The sequence below is a fragment of the Acinonyx jubatus genome, chromosome B4, assembly GCF_027475565.1.
Source record: "Acinonyx jubatus isolate Ajub_Pintada_27869175 chromosome B4, VMU_Ajub_asm_v1.0, whole genome shotgun sequence".
In the NCBI taxonomy this organism is placed as follows: domain Eukaryota; kingdom Metazoa; phylum Chordata; class Mammalia; order Carnivora; family Felidae; genus Acinonyx; species Acinonyx jubatus.
Genome location: NC_069387.1, coordinates 41,545,979 through 41,566,001, shown reverse-complemented (window position 1 = coordinate 41,566,001; position 20,023 = coordinate 41,545,979). Strand labels below are relative to the sequence as shown.

General features: G+C 36.8%; 1 protein-coding gene and 1 pseudogene across 1 annotated transcript; both read right to left on the bottom strand.

Moving 5' to 3' along the window:
• Window positions 1–4,200: 4,200 nt before the first annotated feature.
• LOC106965483 (uncharacterized) lies at window positions 4,201–5,533 on the bottom strand. The gene is made up of 2 exons (XM_053199642.1): window positions 5,487–5,533; window positions 4,201–5,109 (listed from the first exon to the last, which is right to left on the bottom strand). Exon 2 carries the CDS (start codon window positions 5,099–5,101, stop codon window positions 4,382–4,384), a length of 720 nt encoding a protein of 239 aa, XP_053055617.1. The 5' UTR covers window positions 5,102–5,109; window positions 5,487–5,533; the 3' UTR covers window positions 4,201–4,381.
• Window positions 5,534–16,569: 11,036 nt separating this feature from the next.
• Window positions 16,570–16,634, bottom strand: LOC113603751 (uncharacterized; annotated as a pseudogene).
• Window positions 16,635–20,023: the final 3,389 nt, after the last annotated feature.

Below are 20,023 nucleotides of genomic sequence, written 5' to 3'. Positions count from 1 at the left end.
AGCTGACACCAAGAGTCGGAGGCTTAACTGACTGAACCACCCGGGCGCCCCTTCAGATGGGATTAGGTTAAAGATGTTGAGATGTGGAGACTATCCTGATTATTTGGGTGAGCCCTAAATGCAATCAGAAATGCAAAGAATGCATTTGACAAATTTTAACATACATAAATAATAAAAATCTTCAGAAAATAAGAATAAAGAAAATAAAGAATAAAGAAATAAGAAATAAAGAAAATAAAGAATAAAGAAAATAAGAAAAGAATACAGAAAATAAGATGACCTAAGGAAAGGTCATCTACAAATACATCTACAGCAACCCTATACTTAAAGGTGAAAGAATTAATAACTATTTTTAAATTTTTTTAATGTTTATTTATTTTTGAGAGAGAGGGAGAGAGAGCACCAGGGAGGGGCAGAGACAGAGACACAAAATTCCCAGCAGGCTCAGGCTCTGAGCTGTCAGCACAGAGCCCAACTCAGGACTTGAACTCATGAGTCATGAGATCGTGACTTGAGCCGAAATCAGATGCTTAACCGACTGAGCCACCCAGGTGCCTGCCCCTAACTACTTTTTAAATTGGAAAGAAAACAATGAGGTCCGCTGTTACCACTCCTACCCAACATTAGAGTGGAATACCTACCCAGTGCAATAAAGCAAGAGTAAGAAATATGAAGCATATATATTAGAAAGGAAAACCTAAAATTTTCTCTATTTGCAGACAACTTTATTGCCTGCACAGAAAACAGTAAGGAATTAAAAAAAAAAGTTTCTAGAACTTATACGTGCATTTAGCAAAGTCGCAGAATATAATGTCGACATACAAAATCCTGCATGCATACATATACAATAAAGAGTTGGAAATAAAATAATTTTAAAGTACCATTTATAACAGCACCAGGAAAAATAAAGTATGTAGGTAAAAATATAACAAAATATGTTCAAGATCTTCGTGTTAAAAACTACAAAACATGAATCAAAAAGAGATTTAAAAAAAAAAAAGAAGACCTAAATAAGTGGAGAGAGAAATTGTGTTCATAAATTGGAAGAGTGAATGTGGTCAAGATGTCAATTTGGCACAAATTATTCAGTAGATTCGAAATAGGCTCAAAATCTAAGACAGCAACAAGTGCATTCTAAAAGTCATATGGGAAGGCAGAGTAATTAGACTAGCCAAAAAATTGTTGAAAAATAAGAACAAATTTGGATGATGCACAGAACCTGATTTTGAGGCTAATTTTAAGTCTACGGTAATGAAGAATGTATAGGAATGGTGAAAAACCCAACAGAGAGACTATGGAACAGAGTAGAGAGTGCAGAAATATGCCTCACAAATATGGTCAGTTATTCTTCACAGAGACACAATAAACCTTCAATAAAGAAAAGATACCCTCTTCAGCAAATAGTGTAAAAAATGGAATCTATGTTTAAAAAGAAACCTCTTCCCATGCCTTCTGTAGAGAGTAACTCAAATCCAATTATTGATCTACCTGTAAATTGTGGAACTAGAAAACTTTTTGGAAAAAATCATAGAAACCATCGCGACTTTGAGTTACGCAAAGTATTCTTAGATACAATAAATCCTAAAAGAAAAATTTCATGAACTTCACTTTATCAAAACTGAAAGTTTTTGCTCTGTGAAACACACCATTGAAAGAATGCAAAGACCAGCCACAGATTGAGAGAAAATATTTGCAAGTTATGTAATTTGACAAAGAACTTGTATCCAGAATATATACAGAATTCTCAAAGCTCAGTAATAATCACACAATCAATCCAATAAAAATGGGGAAAAGATTTGGACAGTTGGATATATAAGCCCTTCTAAGATTTCTTTATATGATATACTGGTATTTCTAACAGTACTTTAATCGTATGGGCCACAGTAATATTTCATTTAATAATTTTTTAACGTTGATTTTATTTATTTTGAGAGAGAGGGAGAGAGAGACAAAGCAATTGAGTAGGGGAGGGGCAGAGAGAGAGAGAGGGAGAGAGAGAACCCCAAGCTCCACACCATCAGCACAGAGCCTGACATGGGGCTCGAACTCATGAACTGTGAGATCGTGACCTGAGCCGAAATCAAGAGTCTGATGCTTAACTGACTGAGCCCCCCAGGTGCCCCTGTTTCATTTAAGAATTTTATCTGCAAATAGTTATTCAATGTATACAATGTGTTTTAACCTTATGTGTAAGTTAGGAAGCAAATCAGACATATTGTCTGTCACGAAAAGGTTGTATCTTGGTGATAAAGGCAAAAAGCCACTCATGGCTACAAGTGTCAGGATTAGGTAAGAACACAGAATCACAGAATGAGTTCTCTTCACTCAGACTTGGAAGAGCCAGGAAGTCCTCCTGCAGGGGGTGACATCTACGCTGAACTAGCAGAAGTTAGGTTGATTCAGAGAATGGGAATCAGGGTTGTTGTGAAAATGGTCACAGTTGGAAAGCAGAGCTTGAGTGAAGTCTGAGAGGTCAAAAAGAGCATTGCATTATAAGGCACTCTAACACTTGGATGGAGTGTGAAGTGTGGATGTGTTGGGAGGTCATGGTCAAAAACGAGACTGGATTGCTAAATAGGAAGCTAACAAAGTAGAGTTTTGTAAAAAAAAAAAAATTTATGAATTTAAACTTTTGGGCCGCCTGGGTGGCTCAGTCAGTTAAGTGTCCGACTTTGGTGTTGGCTCAGGTCACGATCTCAGATTCTTGAGTTCAAGTCTCACACTTGGCTCTCTGCTGTCAGCGCAGAGCCGGCTTTGGATTCTCTGTCCCCCTCTCTCTTTGTCCTTCCCTCTCTCATGCTCCCTCTCTCTCTCTCACTCTCTCTCGGAAAATAAATAAACATTAAAAAAAAAAAAGAGTTTAAGGTTTTTCTTAGGACAATGAGGAACCAAAGCATGGAAATGGCAATGGTATTGGGAGGTGGTCAACATAAGACAGCTATTATTGAGATCCAAGTGGGATATAATCATGTAATAGTAAAGAGTGAGAGTGATGATGGAGAAAATTGGACAGATATTACCTACACATGTCAAATGAATGGCATGATAGGTATTTAATTTCTATTGAGAAGATGATATAGATATATCTGAAATGGGCCATGGAGATCATTTGGCTTGTGCCTTGTCTTCCTGTGTCAGAAATTATAGACATCTGGGATCACCTAAAGCGTAATCTACAGGTAGCATAACAAGAGGAGCTTGAGGGGAGGGGCACACCAATCACCAGACATTCATTGACATTCAGACAGTCAGTTCACCTGACTCTGGATGGAGTTCAAACTGAGATCCATTAACAGGGATTCTCAGGCTTCCATTCTAGTACTGCATGCCCATGCCTGACTCTATAAATACATCTATCCACACAATAGCATCTAATCTCATCTTCTAAGTTGCTGTTTATTTTGTGGTGAGCACCTGGGTTCATAAGGAACAACTTTCCTTGCTCACTAAAGATCCATAGGATATTTCCCCAGCCCCCAAATGTATCCATACCCCCACTAACAGCAGCAGTGCCTGCATTTATAACTTAAATCTACCAACGGAGAATCTTCAATTGTTCTTTGAAGAATTCGCTTCTCAAATGTAATCACTTCCACATAAATTGGTTCAGCTTGCTGAAACTAAGCTAGTAGTTGGTAATGATGAAATAAAGTGCCAAAGGGAAATAGATGCTGTTCAAGTACAGAAATACATGTGCTGCTTCTGTTTTCTTTCTCTCCCTTTCCTTAATACACATCTGAAGCTAAATCATCTACTTTGAAGCTCTGAGGGCATACTGTTTCCTTTTTTTTTCTTATTAATTTATGTTTTCTACTTTTGCAACATATTTAGTATTAACCTTCCTTGAAACGTCTGCACTGAAGTCTTACTCAAGTAGGAAATCCCAGAAGATACTGATTGAAGAACGCTGTACGTAGTAGATACGAGTCTAAATATACTAAAGAAGCTATGATGTTTGATTATCTGTAGTTTTCCACTGTGTCCCTCCCTCTAAAATTCTCATTATGTAAATCCCCTTAATCTCAATCTGAAGTTACTAACCAACAAAATGGAAAAGAATAGCCCTTAAAATTTCACTGTGATCGCATATCAAAATGGTAGGGTGGAATGCTCTCTCAGTCCTCTCTTTATAATCCTCTGAAAATGATTCTAATTTTTTCTTTAGGAAAAATTGATTACCCCAAAGAGAAGAAAGCAGGCTTGTCGTATCCAAGTTTTATTTTCCTAAGACCAGCAGGTCCTGGGGACTGTGAAAGAAGGATGAAGTATGTATTCTTCCAGGATGAGACTGCTACAGGCCTCCTTTGCAATCATTCCACGTTTTGTAGTCAGTGATAACCATCAGGGCTACTCTGAGGATGTCACAGAGCCTCTGTGTTCCTCAGAGAAACTTACGTCCCATGGCTAGGTATGTGTTAATGGTGTACAGGAAGAACATAATACAAAACATCATGATGACCACGGAGTATGTAGCCAGAATTATAATGGACATCATCTTTTCCTGTGTCCCCAATAGCACACATTCATAGGGCCCGTGACACACGGGGGTACTGCACCAAATGGGGGTTTTAATCAGTGGTAGGTGATAGTGAATAAGAATGGCCAAGAAGATCACCTGTATAGACAACTGTATCAGAAAGTAGACAAGATACATTGCCAACAGGGGCTTTTCCCGGGATAAGTCAAAAATTTCATCTTCGTTTGCCTTCACGCGCTCCGTGTTGCCGTGAGTGTCGCCAGGCTTCTTTCCTAAAGATTCCTTCCTAAATATCTTGGTCAGTTTACGCACACTCTGACAGACCAAAAACTCCATCACAAAAAAGATGGTGGAAAAGGCAAAGCCAACCGTATACCAAACTCCTAACACAGGCCTAGTGAAGTGATTCTCATAGCATTCTGCTAGACAGACTTTGGAGATGTTTCCGTGGCACTGGAAGTCTCGGAACAGACGAAGCCAGGTGATTTGCACTACATACACAACTGAAACGTAAAGAAAAGTAATGCTGAACCAGAGTGCCCGCCCTATGTAGAAGTTTGTGGGGTCTTTGCTCATCTTCAGTATGACAGGCGCCACACCCCAAAGTTTAGTAGTCTCAGCCATCTTGGAATCTAGGAAGACAAAAGCAAAGTAGGGAGGAAGAATGACTGTAGTTTTGCCCCTTTTAGCCCAGTTTGCCCGTTTGTACCACCTCTGCTATTCTCTTATTAGGTGCTCTCTGTGAGGGAACTCAATTGTCTCAGGTGAGAGAACAACTCCGAAGAGAGTTTAGGAGAGGGTTCAAACAAAATAATATGCCCACTTACTAATATTTCCTATTCTTTCATATGCTAACCCCTTCTGATTTTTCCTTGCCCATCTCTCTTCCCAACCCCATTTCATTTCCCAACCGCTTCCCACAGGTTATTAAATTCTCTATACCACTATCCCGTTTGCTCTCAGCACACACTCTGGGTCGTTTCCTTCTTTTTATAACCTGCGTGCCAACCTGTGTCAGTCAACCCACTCTGATCAACAGTATAGTTCCAACTGTCATAGAACTCCCACAGGTGTCTGAATATGAGTGCTGAAAGGTAAGTTTTCAGCGCTTGTCCCTGAGACGTACCTATCTGATAGATTAACTGAATTGACTAGCGTCAGTTGAGGTCAACTTTCCCGTTACCAGTTTCAAAATCTGCTCCTGATTAACCAGTCGAGATGCAGGGATTGCCTTTTACTGAGGGAGCGTGTAAATTTCTTACTTGCGCTACATTCGGCTGCTCATCACTTTGAGCGGACTCTGAGCACCAAACACAGTCCTGAGCATAGAAAAACGAATGAGGTAGTTCTTGCCTTTAATTACTGATCTGATTTGCATTTCCTTGGTGATTAGTGACATGAAGCAAATGCTTCGGTAACAAAACAGAAATTAAAAAGAATTACAGATCTGATGGTGCGAGGAGCGCTTTTGCTCCAATAAGTTTATTGTGACCTCTGTGCTTTCTGTAATTCGCTATCCCTCCTATGAACTGGAAAGAGATTTTCAGAGCAAATTATTACAGTTACTGGAAAGTCAAGCCATGCTTGAAAACGCCATGCTTAATCCTTGCCCTGGGACTCTCTGAAAAAACTCTCACACGGAGAAGGGACAGGCTTGCCTCAACTTTCTCTATGGGGATTTTCTGCGGAGCCTGAAGCCACACCTGATGGATTGGTGGTTCTGGCTGCTGCCCAACTTAGGAGAAGGGGATGTGTTGACATTAAAATTGGAGGAGGGGTGGGATACATTCAGACTGAAGTATTCCCAGCCTTCCCTCCTAACGTTTCAGGTCTCTTAAAATTATGTTTGTAGTTTCTGGAGTAGATTTTCAGTACACTTTGAAGTAAAATTTTTGAAGGGCAAACATACACAAAAAAGTACGCAAGTCACGTTGTTCAGTCCTCTGAATTTCACAGAAGGGACGCGCTCAAGTGATTGTCATTTAGATCGAGAAAAGAACATACCAACATCCCCAAAGCCCCATTTGTACGCTCATTTAGTTACCATTCTCCATTGTGTAAACAATATCTGAACATCTAACAATATAATTTGTTTGCTCTGGAAATGTATATCAATGAATCATAAATTATGTAATCTTTTGTGCCTGGAATTTTTTGTTTGTTTTATATATTGTTTGTGAGATCCATTTATAATATTGTTGAGTGTAGTTGTGGTTCTTTCCTTCTCTTTGCTATAGTTCCACTGTGTGAGTATACCATATTTTATGTATTCATTTTATTTTTATTTATTTATGGTTTTAATTTATTCATTTTAATGCTGGTGATTTTAAAGTTGGGGCTTTTACAAATGGTGCCTTTATAACTATTCCGTACATGTATTTTGATATATTAGTTACACCTCCAAAGCAGGAGAGATTTCCTCTGCATATTCACCAACACTTTGCATTGTCAGTTGGTTTTCATTTTAGTTTTTTTGTGTGTGATAATTTTTTAATTTATTTTGAGACAGAGAGCATGAACAGAGGAGGGACAGAGAGAGAGAGAGAGAGAGAGAGAGAGAGAGAGAGAGGGAGAGAAAGAATCCTAAGCAGACTCCTGTCAGTGCAGAGCCTGATGCGGGGCTCGAACTCACGAACCTTGAGATCATGATCTCAGCTGAAGTCACACACTTAACTGACTGAGCCTACCCAGGCGCCCCAGGTGTTTTTCATTTGAGCTATTCTGCTATGTAGCTGTATTCCATATAGATTTAATTTGCATTTCCTCCAAGATTAATGAAATTGAGCAATGCTCATTGGCTATTTGAATATTGTGTTTTGTGAAGTACTTGTGCAAGTCTTTTGCCCATTTTTCTTTAATAAGTTGTATGTCTTTTTCTTATTGAACTTAGGAGTCCTTTATGTGTTCTGGATATGAGTCCTTGAGAGATATGTGAATTGTAAATCTCTTCTCTCACTCCGAGGGATGCCTTTCCATCCTCTTAATAGCATCATTTAATTAACAGAAGTTTTTCATATTAATATTGTTGAAACCTCTGTTTATTTCCTTTCAAGTTAGTGATGTGTGTGTCCTATTTAAGTAACAACTTACACCAATATCATGAAAATGTTGTTTTCTACTGAAAACTTTATTGTTTTACCATTTAAAAAATATCTTGGGGGCACCTGAGTGGCTCAGTCGGTTAAGCATCCAACTTTGGCTCAGGTCACGATCTTACAGTTTGTGAATTTGAGCCCCGCCTTGGGCTCTATGCTGACAGCTCAGAGCCTACAGCCTACTTCGGATTCTGTGTTTCCCTCTCTCTCTGCCTCTCCCCGGCTCATGCTCTGTCTCTCTCTCTCTCAAAAATAGGTAAACATTAAAAAAAATTTTTTAAATGTCTTGTACTAAGGTATAATACAGTAAAATTCTCTCCCTTTTAGGCTGTACTTCTGCAAGTGTTTACAAAAGCATATAGTTGTGTAACCACCATGAAAATCAAGAGGCAGAACTGTTTCACTACACCCACTGAGCCACCCAGGTGCTCCTATGGGGTTTTTTAAATTAATGAAATATCCTTTAATGTCTCTTTGAATATCTCACTTTCAGTTATTTTATACACCTTGTACATTTTCTAAAAATGTTTCCTTAGGTATAAGATGTTTCGTTTGCTGTGTTTATTGTCTCTCTCTCATAATATTTATTTTCTTCAGACACTTTGTGCTTTTTGGCCCTGCAATAATTTTCCTGTTAAAGTCTTTTGGGCTTCCTGGAATTTCTATTTGTGAATCCGACTTTAGGACATGAATGTTATTACCCTGCCAATTGCCCTTGGATTTCTTCCTGTGCTAAATTTGAAGTATTCTTGGAGCTACAACTCATATGTCTCAATAGTATTATATATGGTTTTAAATATGCATTTGGAGGGTTGATATACTTATTTCATATTATTCTGTATGTTATCTCTCTCCAAGAATTGTATACGAATCTGGTCTATTGAGTTTTCACCTACTGAATTTAAGCACAGTTACAGGTTTTTAGGAAATACTTTCCTTGTCATTCTGAAAGTTTTTGTGCAAAAGGAGTTTTTATGCAAATGGAGGTCAGCAACATTTTTCTGCTGTATTGGAATCATACAGAAGCTTCCCAGTGATGGGCACCTGGATGGCTCAGTCAGTTAAGCATCCGACTTTGGCTTAGGTCATGATCACACGGTTCATGGGTTCGAGTCCCATGTCGGGCTCTGTGCTGACAGTTGAGAGACTGGAGCCCTGCTTCAGATTCTGTGTCTCTCTCTCTCTGCCCCTCCCTGCTCACACCCTGTCTCTCTCTCCCTCAAAAATAAATTTTTAAAAAATATCAATAAAAAAAAAAGAAGCTTCTCAATGACAAACAAGGAGATAATCCCTGCATTTTGGCATGACAGTTTTATATCCTACTTCTCCCACCGTTGATCACTACCTCATTTTGGGAATTTGTGTCAATAGCAGTAACAGAAAGTAAGCTACTGTTTCTCTGTGTTCTCATCTCAAACCCTCTCTTTTCCCTTTATTCTACCACATATTTTAAAGTTGTCTCTGGGAAAATAAATAAGTAAATAAATAGTCTCTGGTATATTTCTTTATGGTAATCATTAAGTTTCAAAGACCTAGACTGTTTCAATTATAGATGTTTGGTGAAGTTCCTCAATAAACTAATAAGAAGAAACAGAAGCCCTGTTTATGGCTTTTTTTTTTCACTTTCTCAAGAGAAAGAGAAGAGTTATAGAAAATTATTAAATTTAGGATTAAGTGATAATAGATCTCTTTTTATAGGAGACTGCAGAAATCATTCCTTTGATGCTATGTAAATGGGATTGTTTCTTAATTTTATTTTTGGATTTTTTTCACCATTAATATAGAGAAATTCAACAGATTTTTAAAAATTTTTTATTTAGATTCCAGTTAGTTGATGAATGGATAAAGAAGATGTGGTGTATACATATGTATATGTATGTATGCATCTTCTTTATCCATTCATATATATATATATATATAGAGAGAGAGAGAGAGAGAGAGAGAGAGATACACATATACATATATATATACACACATACATATACACATATATACACCACATCTTCTTTATATATATATAAATATATATAAATATAAATATATAAATACATATATAAAGAGAGATACACATATACATACATAGAGAGATATATACATACACATATAAATACATATGTATAGTTAACATACAGTGTAATATTTAACATACACTGTAATATTCCACTGTAATTTAATTTCAGGTGTAAAATTTAGTGATTCAACACCTACATACATCACTCATCTAGCCCATCTCCCCGCCACTGGTCTCCATCAACCCTCAGTTTGTTCTTTATGGTCTGTTTCTTGGTTTGCTTTTCTCTCTCTTTTTTCTCCTTTGCTTGTTTGTGTCTTAAATTCCATATATGAGTAAAATCATATGGTTATTTGTCTTTCTCTGACTGACTTATTTCACTTACTATTATACCCACTAGATTCATCCATGTTGTTGCGAATGGCAAGATTTCATTCTTTTTTTTTATGGCTGAGTAACATTCCACTGTATGTATATAACACCTCTTCTTTATCCGTTCATCATTCAATGGGCTTTTGGGCTTTTTCCAGAATTTGGCTATTGTAAATGCTGCAATAAACATAGGAGTGCATGTATCTTTTGAAATTAGTGTTTTTGTATTCTTTGGGGTAAAGACCCAATAGTGGAATTACTGGATCATAGGGTAGTTCTATTTTTAATTTTTCAAGGAACCTCCATAGTGTTTTCCACAGTGGCTGCACCAGTCTGCATTCCCACCAACAGTGCACAAAGGTTTCCTTTTCTCTATATCCTCACCAACACTTGTTGTTTCTTGTGTTTTTTATTTTGGCCATTCTGACAGGTGTGAGGTGATATCCCATTGTAGCCTTGATTTGTATTTCCCTGATGATCAGTGACGTTAAGCATCTTTACATGTCTGTTTGCCAACTGTATGTCTGATTTTTGTGGGCTGATTTTGTATCCTGCAGCATTACAAATTTTTTTATTAGCTGAAATAGGTGGGTTTTATTTTGGTGTATTCATTAAGATTTTGTTTAAAAAAATTTTTTTTTCAACGTTTTTTATTTATTTTTGGGACAGAGAGAGACAGAGCATGAACGGGGGAGGGGCAGAGAGAGAGGGAGACACAGAATCGGAAACAGGCTCCAGGCTCTGAGCCATCAGCCCAGAGCCCGACGCGGGGCTCGAACCCACGGACCCCGAGATCGTGACCTGGCTGAAGTAGGACGCTTAACCGACTGCGCCACCCAGGCGCCCCTTGTTAAGATTTTCTACATATAAAATCATGTTATCTGAAAATAGAGGTAGTTTCACTCTTTTGTTTCTGAATTAGATGTCTTTATTTCCTTTTTATTGAGTAATTAATTGTTCTCGCTGGAAATTCTAGTAAAATGCTGAATAGAAAGGGTGAAAGCAGACATCCAAGACATAATCATAAATATAATCTGTTAATGTAATACCTCCCATACGATGTGCTCTATTACATTGATTTACTTTCTTATTTTGAACCACACTTACATTCCTGGAATAAACACCACTTGGTCATAATGCATAATACTTTTAATATGCTATCAGATTCAATCTGCTAGTGTTTTACAAGGACTTTTGCATCTATATTCATAAGAGATGTTAGTCTACAGATGGTGTTAATTCTTCTTTAAACGTTTGATAGAATCCACCAATGAAGCCATCTGGTCTTGGCCCTTTTATTTGTTGACAAGTTTTGATTATTGATTAAATCTCTTTACTTGTTATAAATATATTCAAATTTTCTGTTTGTTTTTTAGTCAGTTTTTTTTTTTTTTTGGTTTGTGTATTTCTAGAACGTTGTCTATTTTATCTAGGTTATATAATTTGCTAGAGTACAGTTGTTCATGGCACTCTATTTTAATTAGGTTTATTCCCATCAGGTCATTAGTAATATTCCTATTTTTACTTCCTTTTTTAAAATGTCTATTTGTTTACTTTGAGAAAGAGAGAGAGAGAGAGAGCAGGGGAGGGGCAGAGAGAGAGGGAGAGAGAATCTCAAGCAGTTTGCACACTGTCAGCACAGAGCCCAACACAGCGCTTGATGTCATGAATGTGAGATCGTGACTTGAGCCGAAATCAAGAGTTGGACACTTCACCAGCTGAGCCACCCAGTTTCCCCCTTACTTTCCTTTCTAATTTTAGTAATTTGGGTCTTCTCTCTTTTTTTAAGTTTAGCTAAACATTTAATTTTGTTGATATTCTCAAGGAAACAAATTTTTGTTTCATTAATTTTATCTATTGTTTTTCTTTGTAAAAACCATTTTATTGAGGTATAACTGACATACAAAAAGTTGTACATATTTAGTGTATACAACTCAATGAGTTGGAGATAAGTCCATATCCATAAAAGCACCACACCGTATACCCATAAAATCACTACAACCTATGCTATAAATCTATCCATTCCCTCCAAAAGTTTTTCTTCATCCTCTCTTATTTCTTGTGATAAGGACACTTAACATCTTCCCTTAACACAATATTATTTACTATAGGATTATCTTTATTTAAGGCTGAATAATATTATACTGTATGAATATACCACATTTTCTTTATCCATTAATTTGTCAGTGGATATTTAGGTTGCTTCATTTCCTTTGGGTATATTTCCAGAAGTGAGATTAATGGATCATATGATAATTCTATTTTTAATTTAAAAAGAAGTTTATCAATTTATTTTGAGAGGAGGGAGGTACAGAGAGAAGGAAAGAGGGAGAAAATCCCAAGCAGGCCTGCGCTGACCTGGGGCTTGATCTTGCAAACCGTAAGATCATGACCTGAGCTGAAACCAAGAGTCAGACGCCTAACTGACTTTACATTGTTTTTCATAGTGGCCACATCAATTTATATTCCCACCAACAGTGTACAATGTTCCCTCTCCTCCATATCAACACTTTTCATCTTTTGTTTTTTGATAATAGCCACTCTACAGGTATGAAGTGATCATTATGGTTTTCATTTACATTTTTCTAATGATAGGTAATGTTGAGAACATTTTCATATACCTCTCAGCCACTTGTATGGGTTTTTTTGGAAAATGTTTATTCAATTCCTTTGCTTATATGAAATCTCTTGAGTTATAAGAGCTGTCTCTCTATTTTACATATATAACTCTATCGGATATATGCCTTGTAAATATTTTCTCCCATTCTGTAGGTTGCCTTTTCGTTTTGTGCAGAAGCTTTTTAGTTCAATATAATCGCACTTGTCCATTTTTTATTTTGTTCTCTATGGTTTTGGTCATATTGCCAAGGCCAAAGTCAAGATTTTTTTCTCTGCTTTCTTCCAGCAGTTTTTATGGTTTAGGTCTTACACTTAAATTTTTAATCCATTTTGAGTTAATTTTTGAAAGTGGTGTAAAATAGGGTTCAATCTCATTCTTTTGCACATGGCTGTCTAGTTTTCCCAACACCATTAGTTGAAGAGTTTTCCATGTGTATTCTTGGCATCCTTGTCAAAGATCAGTTGACTGTAAATGTGTTGATTCGTTTCTGTGCTCTTTACTCTGTTCTATTGCTCTGTGTGTCTATTTTTCAGTATCATACTGTTTTGATTACTGTAGCTTTGTAACATATTTTGAAATCAGAGAGAATGAGGCCCTCAGCTTTGTTCTTCTTTCTCAATATGGTATGGCTACTTGGAGTCTTTTTGGTCCTAAATGAATTTTAAGATTTTGTTGTCATTTCTGTAAAAATTGTCATTGGAATTTTGATAGGCATTGTATTGAATCTATAGATGACTTTGGGTACTAGAGACATTTTAACAATGCTAATCTTCCAATTCATGAACACAGGATGTCTTTTCATTTATTTGTGACTATTGAAATTGTTTCATCAAAGTTTTATAATTTTAGGTGTATATGTCTTTCACCACCACCGTTGAGTTTATTCCTAAGCATTTTAGTCTATTTGGTGTTAATGTAAATTAAATTGGTTTTTAAATTTCTTTCTAGAAAGTTCATTGTTAGTAAATAAAAAACTCTACTGACTTTTTAATGTTGGTTTTGTCTCTGCAACTTTCCTGAATTTGTTTATTCATTCTAACAAGTTTTTTTGTGAAGTCTTTAAGATTTTCTATATATAACATTATGTCTTCTGCAAACAGGTAATTTTACTTCTTCCTTTATGATTTCTATGTGTTTTCTTTCTTTATTCTTTTTTTTTTCCTAATTGCTCTGACTAGGACTACAGTACTTTGTTGGATAGAAGTGGTGAAAATGAGGGGCATTTGGGTGGCTCAGTCGGTTAAGTGTCCAACGTTGGCTCAGGTCATGACCTCACTGCTCATGAATTCAAGCCCCGCATTGGACTCTATGCTGACAGCTCAGCACGGAACCTGGAGCCTGCTTCAGATTCTGTGTCTCCCTCTCTCTCTGCCCCTTCCCTGCTCATGCTCTGTCTCTCTCTCTCTTAAATAAACATTTGGGGTGCTTGGGTGGCTCATTTGGTTAAGCGTCCGACTTCGGCTCAGGTCATGATCTCACAGTCTGTGAGTTCGAGCCCTGCATCAGGCTCTGTGTTGACAGCTCAGAGCCTGGAGCCTGTTTCAGATTCTGTGTCTCCCTCTCTCTCTGCCCCTCCCCTGCTCATGCTCTGCCTCTCTCTCTCTCTCTCAAAAATAAATAAAAACATTAAAAAATAAATAAATAAACATTTAAAAACAAATAAATAAATACAAAACTTCAAGGTGCAGTTAACATGTTATAGCTTCATAAATTCATAATTATAATTTACTTGTTTGACATAGTCTTTTATAACATATGTTAAGCGTTTTGTATATTCGTTCATATATATGCATTCATTTGTATATTCATTCTGTCAGCAAACACTTGTTTGCCATCTTCTATTGCTAGATACTGTGTATACAATAATGAGGAAACGTGGTCTTTATCCTCATGATAGCCTACTATCTCACTTTTTTTTTTCATAAGAACATTTAATTTTTATATAACAGGACCTGTAGAAATGGACAAATCCAGAATTATGCAGTAGTTCAGTAGTGTGAGAACATTTAATTTGAATTTCTGCCATTTTCTTGACCTAGCCCTCATAGTTGCAAGAGGGTTACCACTTCTCCTCATCTCTTATTTAAAGTGAGTTCTCAAGGAAGACACAGGGAAAATGGGGAAAGGGGGATAATCCCTTTAAATTAACTATTTTCTTTCCCACAAACAGAATCAAGTGGTTTAATTGCAACAAATATCCAACTGAGTGTAGGGTATCATTATTTCAGTACAATTAATGTGTATATCTTCATTATAATTTTATGAAATTTACATATCTTAACAGTAGTATTATGAAATGTTCTAGTTTCTATACATTTAAATGCAAAAAAGGAATCTGATTAACATATTCAAATAAATGCACAAAGCTATAGCCAAAGGTGGTGACATAAACAAGATAAAACCAGTACTTGGTGGGGAACATAATGATGAAATACCTCTAGCTCTTTGATTGACGTACGAAAATACAAATTTGATGTATGAATAAGAGGATACGATGTCTTTAAATTAAGTACAGATAAAGTTAAACCCAGTGATACGCTCTTTCAAATGAAATACTAAAATAAAAAACTTGTAAGTCGAAACAATGTAGTATATAAATACACTGGAATAGTATTCAGTCATAGAAAAGAAGTTGTGATAAGGATGAACCTTGAAAGCATCATGCTAAGAGAAGTAAGCCAGATATAAGTGAACAATATTGCTTGATTTCACTTATATGAGGTACCTAGACCAGGCAAATTTACAGAGACAGAAAGTTGAATACAGGTTACAAGGGACTGGGGCAGGGGAGTGCTGGGAGCCATTGCTTAAATAGTACAGAGTTTCTGTTTGGAACAATGAAAAAGTTTTGGAAATAGATAGTGATGACAGTTTACATAACACTTAAAGTCCTTAGTTGAACTATATACTGAATTATGCACTTAAAAATCATTAAAATGGTACACCTCATGTTGTATATATTTTACCACAATAAAAAAATAAAAAAATAATTTAAAGAAGGTAGAAAAAATTAAATGAATTATTAAAAACAATAAAACCAGTTAAACATGGGAATTAAGTCTAAATAATTGCTCTCACTAGAGTTATAAAACTATGTGAATGAAATAAATAATCCTTGAAAGAGAAATGGAAAACCGAAGGAAAAATTAGTGTTTATAAGAGCAATAATAATAACATGATTCTAAAATTTTTATCTTTAGGGTGTCTGGCCGGCTCAGTTGGAATAACATGGACTCTTGATCTCGGGGTTGTAAGTTTGAGCCACATGTTGGGTGCAGAGATTAGTGAATAAAATAAATAAAACTTTTAAAAATATACAAAGAAATAAAATGAAATTTTTGTTTTGGAAACCAAAATGCAACAAGGTAAAGAGGAAAGAGAGGTAGCAAAATATTCAAATTTTTAAAATTTTCAGATGATGTTTTTCGTTGACATTGCAAAAGTGAGTTTTAAACCCTTCCCCTAGAGAAGTACCCTTTTTCTTTTTTACAATTTAACCATAGGGCCTTAAACCCAATGTGTAAAGTGGACATAAAACAAAATTGGAGTATCAATGACATTAAATGCTCAGATTCAGCTCAATCTTCTCCAGCTCACTCCATGCACACACACAAATCTACACTTGAACGTTTATCTAATTTGTCTCAGTCAATGTGGTAAGCACTTTATAACAATTGCCTCATTTAACCATAACAGTATTTCCAGAAGGCAGGACTAAGATGGGGAGCATCAATATAGGATAAGGTCAACTCATTGTCATCTGTCTCATTGACAGACAAGAATATGGGATAGTCTAAGGCTCGAGGGAGCAGGAAGGAAACAAGTTACCCTCACTGGTAAATCAAGTTTTTGTGGGTCCAGAGGAGTAAAGAAAGAGGTGAGGAAGCAGAATAGAATAAATTCCAGATGTGTTATGAACTAACAGGAATATGACCTATTTGAAAGGGAGAGATCGTGGGAGTACAAAAGAGGACAGAGTGCCTCAAGTGGGAACTTAATTAGTAATAATCGCACCTCGGATAAACCTCACTGGCTACGATACTGCCACTGCGCAAAGCTCAAATGGGAACTTAAAAGAGTAACGTAAGTGACTACCTAGGAAAAGAACAAGGAAATCCTACAGAGAGGAAAGTTACAAAGCAGCAGGAGTTTGCTATATAAGGATGTGTGAATTTCACGGATAGGAATCAAGGAGGAGGGATGCAGGTGTGGGCGTGCGTGCGCGCGCACACACACGCACACACACACACACACAAAGTATTTAGACTATGATTCCAGTAAAGACTTACCTAACAGAAAGACTAAGCATGTCCTTAAGGAACCATCAAATTATTGTGTTTAAATGCAACTGGTGGGAATTTTTCATATTCTAAATATAAACAAACCATTAAGGGAGTAATTGTTGGGAAATAATCGAGAACCTTTTGGAGCTTCATTATTCATGTTTGAATGTTCAACATATTTTTCTTTTGAACTGTGTATATGAAATAGCACCATAATGTCTTCAGAACTTGGAACAGCATGAAGGTCTTAATCTGGCCCTATGTCCTACACTATTCTTGCTATGGTCCCTTTTCTACCTGCCACGTGTGTAAGGACCAATAACATTCAAGTCCGGTCAATTAAGTAGTGCTCCACAACATAGTCTTAAGAGCGAAACTGACATAGAAAATTACTAGTCTTTACTCCAGAGTCATAGCCCTTCAAATCATATGAGCTGTCATGAACACATTATAACCCGCACTTTATTTGCTGCAATTCAGAGTTGCCCGCTTTTACTTCCTTTCCCTGTTTAGGAAGAGGTCATAGCCCTCACATTGACTACATTTCCTCATTCCTTCCAAATTTACTTCCTCTTCGTGCTTACTTTCTCCTTCCCCTGTGAACCCTAGAGACAGTAGCCAGGGAAGGAGGACTGTGGAAGGAAGAAGAACATGGCAAGAGGTGAAGAATTCAACCACAAATTCTCCTAAGTAATAAACTCAGCATTTCCTCTCACGCTTAGTTTCGCTGATTCCGGAAGGACTTAGCCTGTAGTCCTGCTGACACACATTTTTTCTATCTCGCCCTGTTTTCCTCCTGTTCTGCTTTCCCATATTTTTCTTAATTAGTTACTTATGTTTCTTCTTTCTTTTTTTAATTTTTTTAATGTTTATTTATTTTTTGAGAGAGATAGAGTGCTAGTGGAGGAGGTGCAGAGAGGGAGACACAGAATCTGAAGCAGGCTCCAGGCTCTGAGCTGTAGGCACAAAGTCCGACATGGGGCCCGAACTCACGAGCTGTGAGATCATGACCTGAGCCGAAGTCAGACACCCAACTGAGCCACGCAGGCGCCCCTGTTTCTTCTTTCTGAAATCGTTTTGGGCATTGTGTGTGAGGGTACATTTTTTAAAACATTGAAGAACTAAAACATTCTGCTGTCCACACACATGGCAGATGAGTTGATTGAGTAGAACTACTGGGTCATAAACATTTTAACAGTTTCTTACTGTATATCCATTGTCACCTGTTGCAGAAAATAAGTTTGGGGTCAGTATTGTTTTGTTCCATTAGCTTATAGGTTACCTATTTATCCCCGTGTAGTTAAAATATGTTGCTAAAATAATATGTGTGATTCTCTTTTTATTATTTATTTCCTAAAGTACAATGATCCATTTTAATCTACGTGTTTCATTCTCTATTTAGAAAAATTTTGCTACTCCAATGACATATCTGATTATTTTTTATCCCATCTATTGGGATTGATAATTTAGAAAAGACCTCTATTTCCTAGGCTGTATTTCCACTCTCCATCCCCTATAGATCATTTTTGTCCTTCTCCTCAATCTTCTAATGGAGTTTCTCGGATTTAGATTCCTCTCATAAACTATTTTTCTGTACTGTCCCTTAACTTCTTTACTTCCTGCCATACAGATTTTAATTACATTGTTACATTTTTAATGTTCTGCAAGCCTTGATAACTTCACCAAGCCCTCATTCCTTCACCAACTCTTCCTATTATAATTGCTCCCTTCCCATGTTTGTTTGTACATACCTCATAAAGGCAACAATATCTGGAAACCTACTGAGGATGACAAAATATCTCACTTCTTGGGAGTTGCTTTTCCTTCATGTTGATACTCCTTGTCGTATGCAATAATCCTTCATAACATAATGCTGATTTTTTTGTTCATTCACTATGTAAGGTATAAATGTGTGTCACCCACATTTACTTCCTCGTATATGTATGTTAATTTGTATCCTGCATCTTACTGAATTCATTCATTAGTTTCACCAGAGTTTTGGTGATTTAGGGTGTTCTATATATAGTATTGTCATATGAAATAGTGACATAGAAATTGTACTTCTTCCTTTTCAATATGGATCCTTCTTGAGCTGTGGTCTTGGACAAACATTTTTATAAGTAAAATCTTTTGGCCACTATCTACCTTTAAAAACATTCCCTCCCAGGGCCGCCTGGGTGGCTCAGTCAGTTAAGTGTCTGATTTCGGCCCGGGTCGTAATCTCATGGCTTGTGGGTTCAAGACCCGCGTCAGGCTCTGTGCTGACAGCTCAGAGCCCGGAGCCTGCTTCTGATTCTGTGTCTCCCTCTCTCTCTGCCCCTACCCTGCTCATGCTCTGTCTCTCTCTGTCTCTCAAAAATAAACGTTGAAAAAAAAATTTTTAAAAATCCCTCCCAGTTTTCAGTTTATTTCACCTTCCATCACCAGGACAAATAACAGAAACATTATTAAGAGAAAAAAGAGAAGTCTGATTATGTCACACTTACACAAATTAATGTGTTTCCTCTTGGACATATTGTTCAAGGCTTTTATTTTATTCTAATGTCTTCTCGATAACTTGTGGGACTGGAAATGGACTTACAAGCACTGGATAGATCTAGGCAGTTCTAGTATCTTGAGACCAAGGACGTACAGTATTCATACATGTTTTTTCTGGTTCTTTCTAAACACTACTAGGTAAGTTATTGTCAAGCAAAGGAAAAATATAAAATATGGAGTAGAAACCATATTGTGTTGAGTTCAGTTGGTTGAAAGGAAAGCAAATTGTGAGTGTAAACTGCCTTCTTACAAAGAACTCTTAAAAGGGAGAAGCAGGAGTTGCAAATCTATGCTGGAGAACATTAGGAAGCTCAAATATCAAAAACCCGAAGATGTCAAGTGCAACATGAATAAGCTACCAGGGATAAAATCCATCCAGATTTGGAGCAAAGGACTGATATTACAGGCGATGTGGAGAAAGAACAAGATCGAGAACAAGGGGGAAAGTCAGTGTGGGATTAACTATAATACACAATTCACCAGCTGTGAACATAGAGTGTGAATGTGTTTGACTAGCTTAAAGAGTAAATAAAATGCTAAGCAAATAATTTTCAGAGAGACCATAAGCATGTAAGGGCATCGATAATGTTAGTTGGTTGAGAAAAATAATTTAGACTCAATATGGGA